The following is a 20,130-nucleotide window of genomic DNA, read 5'->3' as shown; positions in this document are numbered from 1 at the left end:
ATGAGGGTGTCAGTTGAGACGAAAGTCAAGGTCATCTGCCAAGACGGAGAGAGCCGTATAAGTACGCTGAGTTGTCTCATAACCCAACAACATATAAACAGGACACAGAACTCTCAGTGTCAATAATTCCTTGTTTTGAAAGAATATATTCTTCTTGTAAATATTCATCCGTGTGAATAGCCATGAAACTCTCCATCCTTCCAGCCCTAGCCCTCGTCGGCCTCACCACCAGCGCACCACTCACCTCCTCCTCTCTCCCAGGCCACAACCTCCCCATCCTCAAAACAACAACCACATCCAAGGGCCAAATCCTCGACTGGGTGCCTCTCGACTCACAAGGCCAAATTGCCCGTCCGCCACCACTCTCCCTCCTCAAACGCACACCCACCGCCCAAGATGTTGCCATTGTCAACGCCATCAAGCCGCAAGACTCGGGTCCCGCAGGCACGGTGCCGATCCTCCGTAGCCACGGCCCCACCAAGCCGATGAAACGGCTTCCTCAAGCCCAGGACAACAATTCCACCTCTTCATCCACCTCTTCATCATCGTCTACATCCACGCACGCTAAGCGCTCCTACAACGGCCAGCATTGGTACGCCAGCACCGCCCAGAATGTAAACAACCACGGCGGAACAGCTACCTACAGCATTTTCAAGGCCTTTGTCGAGCGGTCCTCAGACTTTTCCCTGCTCCAAGTAGCTGTCATTCGCAACAATGCCGCCCACGCTGGAACCGCGCCAAAGAGCCAGACCGTAGAATGCGGATGGATCAACTACCCAGACCAAGTGGGCGACCCGCACTTGTTCTCATTCTACACGACTAATAACTACGAGGCCTATGGGGATAACATCTGCGGCTGGAATCGAGATGTAGCCGGGTGGGTGCAGTACGACAAGGACATTTACCCCGGCATTCCGTTTGCGCCGCTCTCCACGATCGGAGGGGCCAAGTACGAGGCAGACATAGGCTACTACTACTACGAGGGAAACTGGTGGTTGTCTACGCTGGGAAAATTCATCGGCTACTATCCTGGGAGTTTGTTCTCGCAGGACGTGAACTCAGCGGACACGCTCAACGACCACTCTGATCAGATTAATTTCTATGGGGAAATTTACAACAGCGAGGAGGACATGACGACTACGGACATGGGGAGCGGCGAGTTCCCCGAGGCAGGGTTCGGCAACGCGGCCTACTTGAGGAAGATTGCCTACTATGACACCGGGAACAACTATCAGAACTACGATGGGAGCCGGGGGGTCATAGTGAGCGATCAGAATCGGTATCGATTGTCGGCCAACTGGAACTCAGGGTCGGATTGGGGAAGTTATTTCTACCTTGGGGGCCCGGGGGCTGGTGGTGTTATCGGGGCTTGAGTAGTGCGTCTGTTTCTGCCGGCGTTGGAGCCAAGTTTGGAGAATGAGGAGAACTGCGGATCTGGAGAAAGACAAAGGTGTCTGTCCATGATGATGATAAGGTAAAATGGGTTGAGCAAGGGGGGGGGAACTGGACATTCGTTAAATCCCGGCTTGCGGGTTTATTTCTCGCCAGATGTGGATGCGCTTGCTTCCCCTGTACATTGTGTACATTGTCCTGCTTCTACGCAATCTGTGGAAATTCTTGGTCCTTAGGTGCTGACGGCTCTCTATTCCAAAAAAAAATTGCACTTGTACATAGCATGAACGCGAGGCATGGGCACTGCTGTACACGTCACAGCTTCTATGATCAACTGTGTTGCGTTTGCTTTTCCCTTCTGCATGATGACAATGCTCATGTTCATGACTTCATGTCTGAGCTTTTCTTTGTTGCCTGGCAGGATGAACATGCAGGTTCGAGGACATTGCCCCATCGAAATTATATGTATCAACGCCATATTTTACCCGGTTTGGTGTGCTGTGCATCCTGACACGTGATTGTGTAATGCAGAGTTAAAATGAGGCAAAGAACCTCAACTGCGGCCAGCTTTGGCGGCCAGCCCCATTGATGCATGATTATTCCCTCACTTAGTGTTATTCCTCTTGCTTGGAAAAATGGGGCTGTCGAGGCATCTATTGCCTTACCCAAGTGTCCTTTCTTCTACATGAGATATCAAAAGAAGAAGTGGTCGCGGGCACCATGGTGGTGCGTTCCTAAAAGGGGTTGATGAATGAGAATCGGGAACTCAAGTGTATTGTCGCGGTGCAATTTGGTTTCATCTGGTTTGCTCACTTTTCAAACAGAATGAGGTTGAGCCATTGCGAGACATCGAAATTGGTATTCTGTTCTGAATTGCAAAGCAAAATCCCGACGAGCTGTTTCTTCCAAACTGCTATCGTAGAACCCGTTATCAATGCTAATGGTGCTTTTCTGCTCAGCCGTCAGTGCCACATGTCCCGAGTCCACGACCCCAAGAAATCAAGTCAAGTCGCACATGCAATTGACTGATGCGCTGGCAAATTGCGACTGCACTCTCGGCCGCAAGCGACCGACGGATGGATTATCATTCCGAATTGTAGGGGGTCGAGTCTCGTTCACAAAGCGTTTTGCGCTCTTCAGAACAGAATTTAGCAGAGTTCGTTTGATTTGCGGCGCAAGGTAAAACCGTGGCTTGCGGCCAGGTACGCATACGAATGGAGTCACCGTCGCGCGCAGACCATGTCTCGAGACAGGCCGCACGAGGAGAGACCGTTTGTCTAGCCCATGACGCTGATCCGGAGCAGATCGCACCCCAGACACGGCCAAAGACTGTACGTACCAGGTGAACTTATGACTGGCCTTTTATCCGTAGATCGAGTAGCGTATGTTCGCAGCCATTGCGACTTCTGGGGAGACAACGTTGCACGAAAAGCAACGCTGAGGGATTTTGCCCATTTCAATGTAGTAGGGGACACATAAACATCAAATGGCAAATAACGGAAAATACCTTAGGGGGCCTGTCGCCCAACTTCAACCGGCAGCTGGTTCGTGTAAGTCTGTTCGAATTGACGTCTTGCCCTCCTGCACGGATAAAGGGGGAACGATGATGCCCATTCTGACAATATCCACAGGTGCAGGTGAATTGTGGGCTTCGGTCTCCAATTCTTGACTTTCAAGCCGGACATGGCGACGAATACACAGGACCAAACGGTGATGCGCGTTGTGCCTGCATCAAATGGTCCGTCTTGGTCGGTGCCATCCATGTTAGTTGAACCACCGCCGCAAATAGTCACCCACCTGCCAATCTGCAATCCGTACTCCGTACATCGACATAAAGCCCTGTGAACTGGTCAATGAAAAGGCAAGACAACGAGACTAGGATTGATTTGAGAAGGGTAACGGAACCTTGGACTGAAGACCCTATTGCCTGTGAGTGAGCCACCCTTTCTGCAAAAGCCTGAGTATTTGGAAACCAATGAGCAAGCATGTGCCATCGTCTTCAACCTTAACATGGCTCAGCCTCTGTAGTAACGTCAACAATGTTCAGGAAGGGTAGCCCTGTATCCTGCCGACCCACTTCACAAGCACCTTTCACTCTCCAGCGTTAAATCTTTTCTTGTCGTTATTTTCTTCCCTTTGCACACTGTCCATCAAAGGTTTCATCTGACCTTCTTGTCCAGAGTCAAGGACCCCAATCGGAAGAACATTCTGTGGCTGGTGACTTTGATATTCGACTGGCGGATTGGCCACCCGCAAGGATGAAATAAAATTCTCCACGCCAACCAGTAAAGCCAGCCTCCAGTTAGGTCTACATACCGCGCCCATTAATAGCAGCTACCAGAAAAGGCGAACAAACTGAGAAAGAAGGTACTCGCTATACCGAAACGAGCAGTGGTGATGAACCGATAGCCTCAATAACCCATATGTCTATCTCACCCCGAGTCAGAGCAATATCGTGCGGCGCCTTGTTCGTTGTAATGATCCGACCATATCCGCGTCCCGGGAAGGACAAAAGGTCCACCGTTCACAGTCAGAGTGACAGCAGTGATCCCTGGACTTGCAGGACCAAGTCCAGGGTTGAAGTTGAGAGGGGGAGGGGAGACAAGCGAGGATTGGAGAAGGTAGATGAAAGTCAAGGACCTTGCAGACGCTGGACCTCTTGGTCCTGTTGTGCCGAGAAAATTCTTTTTCTTCCTTTAACATGGGCTTGGTTGGGCGATCGTTTTTGGGAACTTTGACAAGCACACCCCTTCCTTGCTCTATCATCCTGGACATCAGACCCGCCCAACAGGATGGATTGGCCAAGATGAAGGGGCTGGAGGAGGATGATTGCAGAGGGGACCACAAGGCTGATCTCCCGAAAGCACCGGTCCCCCTGAGCCTCGGATCTTGTTGATCGCAAGTAAGGCAGCGACTGTGCCAGCCACATCTCGGTCCAACACACCAAAAGGAGTGAATCGGACGGTGACTGGGGAAGCGGATTGGCTGTGGTGGCTCTTCGGCGTGTTTTGGCTCACGGCGGCAGCCTCGCAAGCCTCAGTACCGGCCCGAGGGCTCAACGAGAGGCACCAGCTGAGATGAACAAGGCCGGATTTAGAAAAGGAGACGTGCCATTTGTTTTGCGCAAGTGCCAATTGTGTGCTACATACTCCGTAATTAGATATGACGTGAAAACAACTCGGCCATCCGGTGGTTGTGTTTAATGACATCGGCAGAACGTTGCATATATCAACTGGGCAGTTCTCGATTCCAGCACTAGCTCCAAGCCACATTTGGAGCTTTTCATGGTAGCTTCAAAGCGAGGTTGCAAGCCATCTTTTGCAAACCAGGACTTGGGATGCAAGCTGGACAAGTATCGGCCAGGTCAGGCCGGCTCAAGTGAAAATGGAACATGTCAAGTACTTGGAGTACTTTGTCGCAAGCCGGCGGTCGACTGCAAACCCGGCAAAGTAATTAGTTCATGGGAGGAAACGGGGCCCGGTACCTTGTTTGCCGATTTGTTTCTTCTTGGGGGTAAATTAGCCTGTTTTGAACGATGAAACCTGGCGGCAGACTGGGCCAGCGTGGTATTTGATACGATGCGTATTGTCCAGGAAAGAAGTTTCGAAGCGCAAAAGTTTCTTCCATGGACCAGAAGCAGGGGCAAGTTGAGGAACCAGGTTGGCCATCAACTCGAATGGAGAATGGAGAATGGAGACTGTGACACATCAGAGACACGTCAGTCAGGCGATTGGGGTCTGGTCTGTGGGCACTAGAAGTCAACGAATCTGACCGGAAGGCGCCCGTTGGAAGCGGTTGCCCCATCCGTGGGATCAATGATCGATGGGGCCTGGTGTGGCCTGGCGTGGTCGCTTGGGGATTGAGGCACGGAAGGAGCAGCTCGAGTGGGCTCTGGTCAATTGGAGGCAAGTGCCAGCCAGGTACAAGGCTCAATACTTTCAATGTTACTAACCAGGCTGGACTGGACCAGCTTGACCTGATAGACTTGTGCTCTGAGGCCGGGGTCTGGTCTGGTCTGGTCTGTCTGTCTGGCCTTTTGGTCGATGTCCCAAAGGTCAAACACTACGGCAAAGCTCAAGGGCCTCAACTGGGCCACCTCATGACAAGCCCATGACAAGTATGACCAGGCCAACGGGTTGGAACTGACGGGCCATGACGGACCTGACCTGGCCTGACTTGACCTGATGGGCTGGCGCTAGGCCTTAAGCGCTCTAACGCCAGCCCAGCGCCTCCAGCCAGCAAGACAAGCACAGCAGACGTCAATTCGAGCCTGGCACTGGGTCCATTTGATCCTGACCCTGTCCTGACGTGGGACGCGGCAGCCGAACTGGTGAGACCCACCCTCCACCATCCACCACCATCATCCACAACGCACATCCACCACCACCATGTCCAACATGCATCGAACAACCAAGCGACGAAGTCGAGCCGTGTAGCGATTATTAGGCCAGTGGTTGGCTTGCTCACCTCCCCCCTCCATTTTGGTTGGACACGGAGTCTGCCCGCCGAGTTCTTGTGCCATGCTTCTCAACCGCCAATCAACCAAGTCTTGGCTCGTGTACCGAATATTGCACTTGGAAGGTGTCTACTTTGTCTCTGCTAGACTCGGAGCACTTTGCAAACGGAGGCAAGGCCTCTCTCCACTACGAGCAAGCCATGTCTGTAAAGGACCAAGATGCATGCTGGGTCTAACATGGTTTGCTGCGGCCATGCCTTCGACCGGTCTGTGCATGAGGGAAACTACATGAGTACTAACGGACAATCACCAGGTGGGTGGAAAATTGGGAGAGATTGCCTTCACATGGTCCGTCGGTGCCCATGGTACGGAATGGGCTGGATCGATGATTGAGTCTGAATGAAATTGCAGAAGCTTTTCTTAGGCTCCTGTTTCTGCCACAAACAGCAATATCTCACAAGATTCAACCCCATGTCGACCTGGGCCTTCAGATTTTGAGTAACCAAGGAACTAGCCTAGTTTGTGAGCCACGAACTCACCACTGACCGGGGGTCGGTTGAGGTAGGCGCGGATTGACGTCGCATCTGCCCCGGATACCATGAATTGCTATACCTACCAGGGACTTGAGAGACTATTCGTACAAATACAAGGTGCCAGGTTCCAAAATTGACAGCACTTGTGAAAGTATTTGGGTGTAGGTGAGTAAGTACTCCGTACATGCATGTATAATCGCTCGGTACTCCGTACATGACCTTCATTTGACCGAAGCAAGCCAAGGGGCCAAGTGGTCTACTACCGGCCTCCAGCCAGGATTCCTACCAGACTGTTCTTGTTGAGGCTTGAACTGGGACTGTAGGAGTTGAATCTTGTTCGCTGTGACGAGCCGCGGCCGGTTGGGCTATAGCCACATGCAATTAATACTTAAAGTGACTGATCCAACTACTTATGTATTCGACCTTCATAAATATCTTGTAGTTTCAACACGACGCAACGTTGGAACTAAAAAAAAAAAAAAACAAGCCCAGTGCTGCGAGACATTACTTGGTCAACCACACAACTGACACACACACCGGGAACTTCGCCTTGCCCGAGCTGACATCAATTGATCGCTCAGTTTCCTGGGCCGACAAAGAGCCACTGAGAGGCCCCGACTTTATTTTTATTTTTTATGTTTTGTCTGGTTGCCTTGTCTGGTGCCAATTAAGGGCAGATTGAAGGAGGAGTGTCTGGTCTGGTGGAAGCTGGCCTTGTCTTGTTTGGATTGACCAAACATCAATCAAATTGAACCAGGCCAGAGCAGCTTGAGCTGGAGCTGGCTTACACCTCAGCCCAGCCTTCACTTGCACTTGCTTCCGCCTGCAGCCAGGTTGCACCCGGACTTTCACCTGCGCTCAACTTGCACTCCACGCATCGAACATTTGAACCCCGAGCACCACGGGCAGCCTGACCCCAGGATTGACATCTTCCCAGTTGAGGAGTCTGGTCTGGTCTGTTGTGGTCTGCTGTGGTTTCGGCTCGTCTGGTCAAGCCCGTATTCTAAAGTTGTCAAGTCTTGTCACTACTCTGTGCAAGTGGATGGATGGTATGTATGCGTCTGGTCTCGTCTCGTCTGCTCTGGTCTGGTCTGGTCTGGTGTGTGTGCAGGCGGCACATGTACTTTGTATCATTGATCCCTATCCCTATCCCCATCCCCCATCCATCCCCAATCCACATCCACATAACATCCCCATCCGTATCCCCATCCGGTTCCACCCCTGAGTTCACCAGGAAAGCATTACTTTGGGGACTGAGCAAAAAAATAATTGTGCAGCCTCCCACGATCCTTCCCTCTCTCTTCCTTCTCCTCTCCCAACTACTTTGTCCTTCTCCCCCGCGAGAAGCAGGCCGTTACAACGGATTTCTCTTCTCCGTGGCCTTGCCTGGGCTTTTGATTCTGCCAGCTTGCCAATCTCGAAGCTTTTCGTACTTCATTGTCACCAAAGCTTTTGGGGTCCGGTTTCTGCTGCCTCTTCTTCCTCCCCACACATTCGTTAATAACCCCCCAATCTCTAATCTCTATACAGAACAGACACTCCTTATGCTTGTCGTCGGAAAATTCCCCATGGCAGGAGCCCGGCTCTTCAGTTTGGCCTCAACGACTTTTTTATAATTTTCACATCTTGGTGACATAATATTTATTCCATATTGGATCTACACTCGTTTCAACAATTGAGCCCCCAGCTGCCATTCGAATTCCACCCACTGAGCTGAGCTGAGCTGAGCTGAGCTGGCCCATTCACTCCATACTGGCACCATGGCTGCTGATATGGCGTCCCAAAACTCCGATTCGACCCCTGCCAAGCTCAGTGCACCAAAGGACAAAAATTGTCCTTACTGCCTGCAAGCTTTTACTTCTTCTTCGCTCGGCCGTCATCTCGATCTTTACATAAAAGAAAAGAATCCCAAACCACCCGATGGTGTCCATGATGTGGAAGCTATACGAAAGCTGCGAGGTGGCATTACAAGGAGGCAGCCCCGTGGCTCTCTTGGTGGGCGCCAGGATTCTACCCCAACAGGAACACCAAGACCTGCTCCGAAAAGGGAAGCTTCCAACCACGAGAATGAATCGATGGCTGCTAAATCCGTACCAAAGGACGGGACGTATGCTGTTGATTCCACTCTGAGCAAGTTCCCATTTCTGCCCAGGTGGGAAGCGACGGGTGTCATGAATGACATACCTGCAAAAGGGTCTTGGGATGCAGAAGCTGGGTCTGATGCAGTGAAACGACCGGGGTTGCAGCGAACAGTAAGCAAGCAGGCCGTTCAAAAGGCCCAATTCGATGTGAAGCAGAAGTTGGCAGATGCCATGGACACTGCTCGTGCCGCAGAACTCGCCCTGCGGGAGCTTGTCAGTTCCTGGAGGGCAGCCAAGTACGTTTCCCCCGTCTGCTTGCTTTTATCCCCTTCACCTTCCCAAAGTTGCGTCAACTTGGCGTAATTGTGTTCTAATTGTCTGCAGGCAACACATCGACAACGGCTCCATGCCATTCGATTTTGATCCGCTGTCTCTCGACTTTCCAGCACTCACACTACAGTGCTTGCATCCACCACCAACACTATTCTCTTCGACGCAGCATCCGACATCGACCTCTTGGTCTGTGCAATCTCCGGGTCAGCGGGAATTCGGAGCTCTGAAATCATACTTTAAGGAGGAATTTAGAGCTTGGAAAGTGACGTGTGCCGCTGCCACTACCGCAGCATCTGAGGAACTTACCTATCCACCAACAAGCAATTTGCAAAAGGATGCCCGTGAAGCTGTGAAAAAGGCCGAGAAGGCGGCGGATAGTTTGGAGAAGTTGGTGGAAGAGCACCTGCAGTCTGCATATACCGTATGGGATTCATTGCCTGCACAGAGGCAGCAAGAACTTTGGATTCTAGAACTTGCACGTGGAGTGGGCAGAAAGCACAAGGAGATGGAAAGTATCAAAGCACAGCAACATCGGTTGAAACAAGAGAATGCAAATCTAAAGATGCAGATCGATCAGCTGAATCGCCTGCAGCAGCCCCGCGAATTCAAACTCCTATCGCCAACAACCATCCCCATAGATCGAGATGTGATTAGTTACGCATATGAACAGGGTGTGAAGGGTGGCAAGAGTGTTGGCTTCGACATGGAGGATCGACATGTGGATATTGCGACTGTTGTTGCCAAGTCGATTGAGCGTTGGAAGAACGTCATTACGTCTACTCGGGTAACATCGAGTGGAATGAGTGCACAACGGTCATTGGATCAGCCAGTTCAGACGCCGGTCAATTTGACTAGTCCGTCGGGGTCTCAATCGCACGGCATGCCTCAGACGATGCAGCAGCAACACCAACAACCTGTCCCCCAGTCCAATATTTCGAGTGGCAAGCGATTGTCCACAGCGAGCACCACTGGACCTATCAGCGAACACACTGCCGCGTCCACAAGTACAACCGGTCCGCCTTCTATTGCCGAAGAAGAGGAAGAAGACGATGAGGAGGACGAGGAAGTTAGTGACCAGGATGCGGATGCCGAGATGGAAGATGACGACAGTTTTGCCATTATGAACGCTTCTCCGGTAAAGCATGCTCACGCACCCATGCAGCAAACCGCATCACTTGAAGTTCCGCGAACCCGAAACCTTGTTCAACAACAAGGAGCTGCACAGGATATGCGTTTCATGATGCAGAATGGAGGGGGAAGCCCGGCTGGCCGGTCAGCCATGACAATGACCAGGTCCATGCCGAATATGAATATGGCGATGCAAGGCAACCACATGCATAGCGGCGATATGTCAATGATGCAGCAAGTGCGTGGAGACATGTACATGGAACAGTGAGCCCTAGGAGACGGTAAGGAGCGGCCCATGAAAAAGAGGGTTTGGTCAATACAGTTGCTGCGGAGGAATGACCCGAATATGGCGTTGGGATACAAGAGCCAGAGAAAAGTTCGATGAAGTTTGCCCTTTTGAGCGATCAGCGAACACTGTAACGAATAAGGACCTTAAATTTTTTGGCGGCTTATGATGCCGCTCATGATGTGTTAATATGAAACAACAAAAGTTTTCTGGCGGGAATTGCAAAATTTTCTATCTCTCTTTTCTTCTTGCTTTCATTTTGTATCATTTCATTTTCTCCAAGATTCGGTTCGTCTGCATATTGGGCTGGTGGGCACGCACGTCAATGAGAACCAAGAATTTAATGCAAATAACTTTATTTTGTGATAATCACATATCTATAGAAATTGAGTCGAGAGACGACGCCAACAAAATCCCTTTCTAACCCCCTTTCCTGCTGTTGTGTGGCTTACTGTACAATTCATGCTGCCTTCTACTCGGCTATACTCATACAGTTGTTGATATATTACACTTGGAGCTTTTACTCACCCAACTACTGCTTGAGCTGCTTCAGTCGTTGCTCAATCATTCGTAAAGTTGGCCTAGGTACTTTCAACCGATGTGCCAAGACAAGAGCGCCAGTCAGTACGGCAAGGCTGCCAGCCTGATGGGCTGCGGCCAAGGGAATGGGCACCATGTAGATCAAGGTGGAGATACCAAGCGCAACCTGCATGCAAACCAGGTGAACCAAACCCGTTGCTCCCTTCTTCGCATCTTTGGGCAAAGCAGCAGCGACGCGGCCGGTGCGTGAGTAGGTGAAAAGAGCCAGGATGGCGCAGAATGTCGAAACAGCGAGGATTCGATGGTCCATTTGAACGGTGCTAGGATTCTCGAGCATATTGCGCCACCAGAGATCCGAGCCATCTTCTTTGCGGCAGTAGAATTTGTCCCAGAGCTCGGCTTTCGGTGGTGTTAGGCCCAGACCCATCTTCGGGAACTCGTTGTAAATGAGACCTGCGTCGAGGCCGGCAACGAGCGCTCCAGACATGATTGTGATAAAGGTGAGGCCGGCGACAGCAAAGACGGAGCGGCGGAATGCATTGAGGGCCGGGTTCTTGAGGGCTTGGAGAGCGCTCATGGCGGCCTTGGGATCAGCGAGAAGACGGTGTGTGCGGAGGATGGCCAGGCCGGAGAGGAGCATCCACGAGTAGCAGACGAATGCGGTGGCGAGATGCGCTGTGAGACGGTATTGAGAGACGCGAGGATGGGAGCCGGGTGCGAATAGGTCGTCTTTCAGGCCGGACTTGACCATCCACCAGCCGATGAAACCTTGGAAGCCGATGAGCGCAGATATACCGAGGAGGTTGAAGGCCATCTTGGTAGTGACTCTTCGACGGGCAATGAGATACACGGTGGGCAAGACGAAGGATAATCCAATGAAGCGGCCCCAGACGCGGTGTGCCCATTCCATAAAGTAAATCTTTTTGAATTCATCGAGGGTCATGTGCGGGTTGAGGAGTTTGAATTCCGGCGAAGCTCGGTATTTTTCGAACTCGGACTCCCAGTCTTCTTGGGACATGGGCGGTAGTGAACCGGTGACGGGGCGCCATTCTGTAATGCTAAGACTGTATTTTGGATCACGTTAGCTATATCTCATTTGTGTAGCTGAATTGGGCGCGATTGGATCATGTGTACCCCGATTCCGTCAACCTCGTGAGCCCTCCCCAGACAACAATGCCGAATACACTGACGGCACTGCCAATCAACCAATACGCCACACTCTTGGGATTCGTCTTGGGAAAGGCTGTTTTGGCAAGCTCGCGAGCCTGCGTAGATGTAGAGCGCGAAGCAACGTGGTCGGCCATGCTTCCCAGCGGTGTCGCGGGTTTCGCATCTGCAAAACCTCGAGATCGTACGACATTTAGAACGCGCGATGCGAATCGTTGTTGAGGCGCAACGGTCTGGCGGAGGCATTGGTTGCAGACGAAGAACCGGGAGGGAGCCTGCAAGGCTACCCTCCTCATTCCAGGAACAATTAACGTCATCCTGTCGTGATGCTGTCCAGAATCACAGACAAGAAGACGAAATTTGTTGTTCTCGACGTTGCAAAAAGGACCTAGGTTCCGTGGGACCCGGCTTTAATTAGCACTAGGACCTGTGATGGTTCCACTGGCACCAGCCGAAGGTGGGCGGAAATAAGAGTGAGCTGATAGGCGGGACTCGGACCCAAGGGTCCCCGCCAAAGATTGACCCTCACCGCCAAATTTTTTTGAGGTCGGCAGAAAAGTGGTAAAGAGCTTTCTCCCAGTACCGCCACTACAGTTGTCCCCGGCTTGCAACAACCACAAAAGGACGAGCAATTCGGGTCTTGCACAATGCCGGGACGACAAGCACATGGCCGGTCGTTGATGGCCGCGCCCAAGGCCAAAGCGGGCGGCAAAAAGGGGTCCAAGGCGAGATCGCAGAAGAATGCGCTCAATGCCTTTGGTATCGCACAGGACATGTACCCCACGAAACACAAAAGAACACCGCGAGCAAGAGAACTCGATGCCGAAATTGAAAAGAAGCATGGTAGAGATGAGGAAGATGAGGATGAAGACGAAGATGAGGAGGAACAGCCGAGAAGAAAAAAGGTCAAGGGCCCGGCACGAGGTGACGACGATGGCGAGGACGGCAGCGACAGCGAGGGCAATGAATGGCGTCTAGGCGGGTTGAGAGACGATGATGAGGACTCGGAAATTGAGAGTGATGATGCGTTTGGCGACAGCGACAATGAGAGGTTTGAGGAATATACCTTCCGTGGGAGTAAATCGAAGGCTGTATGTTACTTAGACTTTGCGCATCTGGAGACTGGCACTGACGAAATTTACAGGCGGACGATGATTCTGAGGATGACTCGAACGATGACGAAGGCGAGACCCTCGGCGCGGATGCTATCGACTTGGCGACCGCTTTGGATCAGTGGGAAGAAGAGTCGGAGGAGGAACCTCAGGCAGATGACGAATCTGGCTCTGGAGATTCGGAAGAGGATGAAGACGAGTCGGAAGAGGACGATGATGATGACGACGAGGACGACGATGAAGACGAAGACGAAGATGCAGAGGTCGATCCGGAAAAGCTGAATGCCTTGAAGGGGCTCGTTTCGCAGTATGGTGGTGAAAAGGAGGATGAGAAATCAAAATCAAGTGTCGGACAAAAGCTTTCGCTCGGAGATTTGGGTCTCTCTGGACTAAGTGATCCGATAATGAAGAAGTCTCTCAAGTTGATGAACAAGGAAGCTAAAGAGAAGCGCCCCGGTGCTGCCCAAAAACTAGCAGTCCCGCTATCACGACGAGAGCAAGGCCGGCTGGACCGAAGTGCTGCTTACGATAAGACCAACGAGACATTGGACCGGTGGACGGACACCGTCAAGCAAAACCGAAGAGCCGAACATCTAGTATTTCCACTTCCTCAAAATTCTGCTACCGCAGGTCTGGACACCACGGAGATTCAACCCCTCAGCTCAGAGAAACCCAGCAATGAGCTTGAATCCGCCATTATGTCCATCATGGAGCAGAGTGGCCTGGCCATGAACAAGGAACCCAAACCCAAGCCCCGGGAGTTCGACGAAGAAGGCAACATGCTATCACGAAAGGAAGCCCTGGCCAGAAAACGCATGGAGCGAGAACTCGTTTCCAGAGAAGCAAAGCGAGCCAAGCGCATGAAGAAGATCAAGAGTAAAGCATACCACCGAGTTCACAGAAAGCAAAGGGAACGCGATGAAATGGCCACCAAGGAAGCCATGGAGGAGGCCGGGGAGATTGACTCCGAAGAAGAGAGAGAAGCTCAAGACCGTCGCCGTGCCTTGGAACGAGTTGGCCAGCGTCACAAGGAGAGCAAATGGGCCAAGATTGGATCCAAGAACAAGCGTGCGGTGTGGGATGACGAATTCCGTACCGGCTTAACGGAAATGGCTCGCAAGGACGAAGAGCTCCGCCGACGAAAAGAAGGCAAAGCCGGTGTCGACGGCGACTCTGACTCTGACGCAACTAGCAGTTCCGGCAGCGACTCCGACGACGACATCCGACGCCAACTAAGGGAACTCGAAGAAGTAGATGACGAGCCCCAATCAAAGTTGATGAGCATGAAGTTCATGCAAAAGGCCGAAGCAGCCCGCAAACAAGCCAACGACGAAACAATCCGCCAAATCCGCCGAGACCTCGACGGCGATGACTCCAACCAAGACTCATCCGAATATGAAGTCGACCAAGTCGGCCGCAGAAGCTACGGCACAACCAACACCGCCAAACCCGCCCTCGACACATCCAACCGCACCCCCAAACGGCGCCGCGCATCAGAAACCGAACCAGAAGTCGACATCATCATCAACAAGCCCCAAGCGCCAACTCCCTCTGCAGAACCCGCCTCCACAACCGGCGCCTGGTCCCGCGGCGAAACACGCCGCAAGAAATCCGCCCCCCTCCCCCAAGACCTCGATCTCAATGCCAATATCCTCGTCGCTTCAAAACCCAAGCCGCCCGCCAACGAAGATGACTCCGCCTCCGAAACAGAGCAGCACATGCCCCTCGCCATTCGTGACCAGGCACTCGTTGCGCGCGCCTTTGCAGGAGACGACGTGGTTGCCGAATTCTCGCGTGAGAAGGACCAGGTCGCCGAGGCAGACGACGACAAGGTCATTGATAATACGCTCCCAGGATGGGGGTCCTGGGTCGGCGATGGTGTTAGTAATCGTGAGAAGAAGAGACATCAGGGCCGGTTCTTGACCAAAGTAGAGGGTATTAAGCGGAAGGACAGAAAGGATGCTAAGCTGGATAAAGTGATTATTAATGAGAAGAGAATCAAAAAGGTATGTCATATTATCTCACCTCTATTCAAGTTTTACAGGCAATGAAGCTAACCGGCCTAGAATGATCGGTATCTCGCATCCCAACTACCCCATCCTTTTGAATCGAGAGCCCAGTACGAGCGATCGCTAAGATTGCCCGTTGGACCGGAGTGGATGACGAAGGAGACCTTCCAGGATAGCACGAAACCAAGAGTTCTCATGAAGCAGGGTATCATTGCGCCCATGTCCAAACCGACTGCTTAAATATGAGGTTAGGTTTTTATATTAGAATATAAATTGTATAGGGAGCATTGCACGGCGAATCGTGATTAGACAAAATATATTGATTCCTCAACGCCAATATTCAAAGTATCAACCCTCATACAATAACAGTAGGAAATATCCCGCCTAGCGAACTAGACGAGGCAGCGTAGAGCCATTATTTTTTACCACCGAACCGACAGGATTTCCCCTTGGTCGACCTCTGGTCTTTCCCTGAATACGGTTCTTCCCTAAAACGTACATATTTTCGGCATACAGTTTATCCCAACCAGCGGTACGTTCAGCCGATATATTCAAAGTTCTTGACCCCCCCAAGTGCCATCTCATGATGATTTACCCAAAAGTCGAGTGATGGAACCGTCAAAGGCGTCGCTGGGTGTGGCGTAAAATGCGACAGCAATGATGAGGTACAGCCCCAAAAGCATAGCTCCTTCGAGATAGTTGGATTTACCATCCTGCACGGTATATGTGACAACGAGGACCGATACGGCGAAGGCGACGGTCTCAACTGTAATTTTGCGTCAGAACTTCGATATTCAAAACGCCAAGGTTAACAATGGAACAAACTTACAAGTCTCAAAGTGCAGGGACATAGGCTGGCCGATGATCCAGCCAATAATAACAAGGAATGGGGTAACACCAAGAGCAATCTGGATGCTTGAACCAATGGCAACGCCCATAGCCAAGTCCATCTTGTCCTTGAGAGCCACAACCACGGCCGTAACGTGCTCAGCAGCATTGCCAACGATTGGAATGAGAATCAAACCAATAAACGCCTTGCTGATGTTTGACTTCTCGACAATGTCATCGATGCTACCAACGAGGTAGTCGGCGCATATGGCCACCAGAATTGTAACAACAACCAAAACCATGCCCGCAGCCACAGGTCCCATTTTAGCTTCCTGCTCCTCCTCGGCGAGTGCCTGCGCTTCGTTATCGAAAAGATTGCTGTGTGTTCGAAGCTGGAATACGAGATACATGGTATACAGTAGCAGCAGGATAATAGCGGTGCCTCGGGATAGAATGAGGATGCTGCTACTCTTGTCGTCGGATCCGTTCTGGGCCAGTACGGCATAGAGCTACGGGTAGCATTTGTTAGCAGCGTGGACGTTTGAATTTTTAGCGTGAGCATGTGTTGCATAATTACTCACAGTCGCGGGAATGACAAGCGAAGCAGAAGACAGAGTCATCAGGGAGCAAGTAGTCTGGGCCACGGCAGCAGAAAAAGACTGCTCTGTACCGGCTCCATTTCGACCTCGGTGTACCAAACCTCCGAACAAAAAGCACATTCCCATAACCAGTAGCAAATTGGACAAAATGGAACCGAGCATCGAGGCCTGTACGATTTCAATTTGGCCATCCTTCAGGGCAACAATGCTGACCTGCAACACCAAATTAGTGACTAGCCCATAGGCGGTGGTTTGTGAGCCAAGTTTAGTTGCCGTCACACAATCACACTTACAATCAATTCCACGGCGTTTCCAAATGTGGCGTTCAGCAGGCCGCCCATAGTCTGACCCAATTTCATTGCAATTTCTTCAGTCGCAAAGGAGAGGACGGCGGCAAGGGGGATGATGGCAAAGAAGTTGATGGTGAAGACAGCCGTAGAGCCCCAGCCAAGCGCACCAGCCGCAATACCGATGGGGACCATGACAAGTAGCCAGTTCACATAGCCTTGGCAGCGTATTCTTGTTAGCTATCAAGTACATCAAGATGAAAGCCATCCAAATTTGGTCGATTTTCGACTTGCAACGGTGGGCCAATATTTCTTGGTCCTGGGGAGGTAACTCACTGCTCAAAAGGGTCACCTTGGTGACGTGCCAGGTATATGCGGCGCTACGGACGACGATGGAATTGCTGTCATTTCCGGGAGTGTGCGTGTCGTCGAAAAAGAAGGTGATGACACCGCTTCTCTGTGGTCTCAGAATATGATTGCCAGCTTGGGCCGATCCAGCAGACTCGCCATTGATCAATGGCGTGTGCTCGTCGGCACTCTGCCTAGATTTGTTGTTGGTCATTTGGCGCCGGAGCTGTCGAGACGACTCGTTGACTATGGCTTGTGAATTAGTTATCGATTGACGGCCAGGTTTGAATGTCAATCAAAAAGAACAGGCGCCGTAGTGATTCCTCAGTGCCTTGCGCAGGTATTGAGGTGACGCTTCGCTTGCGACAGGGAAGAGTGAGAATCCAGGCAAGCCGTGTTGTACGGATTGATGTCGAAGCACCGAGGCTTGTGAAGCTGGAAGGATTCGAGAAGCTCCGGGCAGGAAAGGAAAAGAGCTTCTGACGCAACGAAAACTTCCCAGGGTTCTTCGCTTGAGAAATGAGAAAGGAAAGGCTGCAGCAGATATAGGTTTGGCCAGGATGGGGTGGTCGGATGGGCAGGGAATAGCAACTTGACGATTGAAGCACAGGGTGTGAAGTGGGACTCTAGGACTCTGGTCCGGTGCAAACAAACGCTGATCGAGTGCTCAAGAGTAAGAGAGTGAGTGATGGCAGGGGTCAACTGTGGCGTACCGAAACTTTCTGAGCGATTGTGGAGGTTCAGGTTGAATGAATATTGAGTAGCTTGCCAAGCTTCTCAATGTACCAGCCGGAGAGGGTCTTTTAAGGCGGCAGTTCAGGTAAATTGAGGAATGCCAAGTTCACCTTGGGTCTTGCAAGGTACCAGACAGGACAGGCAGGGCAGGGCAGGGCAGGGTGAATGAAGATGAGCAGAGCAGAGTCTGGTGAGCTCCAAATTGATGGTGGAGATCAAGATGGATGAATGACGAACAGAAAGCCGCTGAGCTTCACAGCGTTGGGGGGACCGTAACCAGATATCTGGCGCCAGTAGTCTATTTTTGTGGCGTCAAGTGTCTTGCAAGTGGGTTTTGGGGAAGTCTGGTCTGGTGGATGGGGGACTGGGCTTGATGAAAAGAGAGAAACGTGAGGGTCAAGTGAGGTCTGGTCACTGATCAGTGAGTGAAGGGTGAGAGCCCAGACCAGACCAGACATGACATGACGGAGACGGAGACGGGCGTGGAGGCCATTGCCAAAGAACAAACGCTACCAACGTTTCGGACAGGGAGGATCAGTGGAACCTAAGGCCCCAACACGATGAGGAGCTGCTAACAATGCCTCATGTTGCCGGTTATTGTCATGGCGTCGAGTGTATGAGTGTGTGGTGTGAGTGTGTGTGCAAATATAATAAATTATCCGACCACGATGGCCATGTGCAGGCAGACAGAGAGAGCTGTCTGGTGGTACTGCCAACGGAAGTGACGGAATGGGTGTGTGTGCTTGTGATGAGACGTGACTAGCGAAAAATGTGAGATTGGACTTACTCAAACCGCCAAAGCCCATTGCTCGCTCTATTGGAAAGCCAAGCAATAACTAATGAGTATTGTTCTTGCCGGCCAGCAGTCTAATTCGGACTCGATGCTGTGTCACCACTTGAGCGCGTCTGACCCTTTCTTGGCTGGGCTCACCAAAGAGAAGGTGTCGAGCTAGTCTCGTCAGGACAGGAATGTATCACGCAGTACAAGATGAGCCGGAGCCAGCTCGAAACTGGATAGGAGTGTGGGGTAAGGAGTTAGTCGTGAAGCTGCTGTTCTGGAATCCAGCAAGGAGAGAACAGACAGGGCTGGTGTGATTGACTCGACGTGATGATGGATGGGTGAGTAAAGGCACAGGCGGAGGATTGGGACATGGAGCAAGGAGAGGGAGGGAGTACGGAGTATGGCCCTCAGGATTAGCCGTGCTCGTCATGCCAAGCGTTCAATGTTGCGCTCTTTCTCCCGTTCTCACTTCTGTTCTTTCCTTGACAAGTCAGCCCGAAGCAGTGGATGGGCTAGCAACAAAGTGTGGCGCCAACACCATCGCCTGTTTGGCTGAGACATGACTGAACTGGAGAAACAAAACGAGCCGCATTGGCGCCGCTGCAACGAAAGCTTCACTGGCAACATTGGAGTCTCTTTGACCCGCCGGTTGATCTTTGGGCGATCGAGTCTTGGCAGCAACTTGCCAATTGATTTCAACCAGACGGAGTATTGCCTTGCAGGAAGCCAGACGCTAGAAGCAGTTGAGGTTGGTACCCTGCGAAACCCCTGTTCCTCCTGCACTACTGTGACCCTGGTCGCTTGGAGGCCTCCTTTCAATTGAAGCGTCATGTCACATTCATCGCCTTTGTTCCAAGAAGCCCTTCCGTTGACCTGACGCCCAGCAGGAGACAACTACAGAGGACGGCCGCGCGTATTCCAATCCGTTATATTGGCCGCCAAACACTCTGGTCTGGTTACCGTAATACCGGCCTCACGCCTTGCAACCGGTTCCAGAATATGGCTGTGTTACTATCCGCAGTCAATCCTTTTCAACCTCATGAGCTCCAAACAAAGCATGCGCTCTTGGCATCACCCGACATGACCAACAGCTGTCTAGGCAATTGTCTCTCAACTGCCTCACGCCCAGCTCCCTGAACCAACTCGACTCGACTCGACTGAATCCGTCACAGCTGTCGGAATCATCAAAGGAAAGCTCCAGGGCACCGAGTCGAGAGTCGTTGAGCCCTTCGCCTCAGGTCACCCGTCGCCAAGCACCTAGCAGCCCCTCCTTGGACGTACCTGACCGAGCTACCTGCTCCGTCTTCCGTCCTCCCTCGCAGGATTTGCTGTCGAACCGTTGACAGCTCCAGACGTCTCCACGGTCCACACCAGCTCGCGCCACCAAAGTTCTCATTTGAGGCCTCCTCATCTCAGGCATTTACGTCATCTGCCTGTATCTTGCCGAAATAGCCCAGAAAAGAAGACCTTTGTGACGCGACATCCAGCTAACTCAACACTGGCGCCGATTATCCC

At 51.8% G+C, this 20,130-nt stretch overlaps 6 protein-coding genes across 6 annotated transcripts; 3 read left to right on the top strand and 3 right to left on the bottom strand.

The window, feature by feature from the left end:
• Window positions 1-182: 182 nt before the first annotated feature.
• Window positions 183-1,373, top strand: VFPPC_01509 (carboxyl-terminal proteinase; the record flags this gene model as incomplete). Its single annotated transcript, XM_018281329.1, has 1 exon — window positions 183-1,373. One exon carries the CDS (start codon window positions 183-185, stop codon window positions 1,371-1,373), a length of 1,191 nt encoding a protein of 396 aa, XP_018149993.1.
• A 2,461-nt stretch (window positions 1,374-3,834) lies between these two features.
• Window positions 3,835-4,167, bottom strand: VFPPC_18699 (hypothetical protein; the record flags this gene model as incomplete). The annotated part of the gene is made up of 1 exon (XM_018281328.2): window positions 3,835-4,167. The coding sequence occupies one exon, from the start codon at window positions 4,165-4,167 to the stop codon at window positions 3,835-3,837; it is 333 nt and encodes a 110-aa protein (XP_018149992.2).
• Window positions 4,168-8,141: 3,974 nt separating this feature from the next.
• VFPPC_01506 (hypothetical protein) lies at window positions 8,142-10,191 on the top strand (the record flags this gene model as incomplete). The annotated part of the gene is made up of 2 exons (XM_018281327.1): window positions 8,142-8,758; window positions 8,847-10,191. 2 exons carry the CDS (start codon window positions 8,142-8,144, stop codon window positions 10,189-10,191), a joined length of 1,962 nt encoding a protein of 653 aa, XP_018149991.1.
• Window positions 10,192-10,741: 550 nt separating this feature from the next.
• On the bottom strand, window positions 10,742-12,233 carry VFPPC_15381 (electron transfer protein 1, mitochondrial precursor; the record flags this gene model as incomplete). Its single annotated transcript, XM_018293134.1, has 2 exons — window positions 10,742-11,813; window positions 11,884-12,233. 2 exons carry the CDS (start codon window positions 12,231-12,233, stop codon window positions 10,742-10,744), a joined length of 1,422 nt encoding a protein of 473 aa, XP_018149990.1.
• Window positions 12,234-12,563: 330 nt separating this feature from the next.
• VFPPC_01505 (small nucleolar ribonucleoprotein complex subunit Utp14) lies at window positions 12,564-15,277 on the top strand (the record flags this gene model as incomplete). Its single annotated transcript, XM_018281326.1, has 3 exons — window positions 12,564-13,007; window positions 13,061-15,034; window positions 15,095-15,277. The coding sequence occupies 3 exons, from the start codon at window positions 12,564-12,566 to the stop codon at window positions 15,275-15,277; spliced, it is 2,601 nt and encodes an 866-aa protein (XP_018149989.1).
• A 341-nt stretch (window positions 15,278-15,618) lies between these two features.
• On the bottom strand, window positions 15,619-17,313 carry VFPPC_01504 (vacuolar calcium ion transporter; the record flags this gene model as incomplete). Its single annotated transcript, XM_018281325.1, has 5 exons — window positions 15,619-15,803; window positions 15,867-16,374; window positions 16,447-16,677; window positions 16,758-16,969; window positions 17,088-17,313. The coding sequence occupies 5 exons, from the start codon at window positions 17,311-17,313 to the stop codon at window positions 15,619-15,621; spliced, it is 1,362 nt and encodes a 453-aa protein (XP_018149988.1).
• Window positions 17,314-20,130: the final 2,817 nt, after the last annotated feature.

Source organism: Pochonia chlamydosporia, chromosome 1 (genome assembly GCF_001653235.2).
Source record: "Pochonia chlamydosporia 170 chromosome 1, whole genome shotgun sequence".
Lineage (NCBI taxonomy): Eukaryota > Fungi > Ascomycota > Sordariomycetes > Hypocreales > Clavicipitaceae > Pochonia > Pochonia chlamydosporia.
The sequence above is the reverse complement of the archived record's forward strand: the minus strand, read 5'-3'. Positions and strand labels throughout refer to the sequence as shown.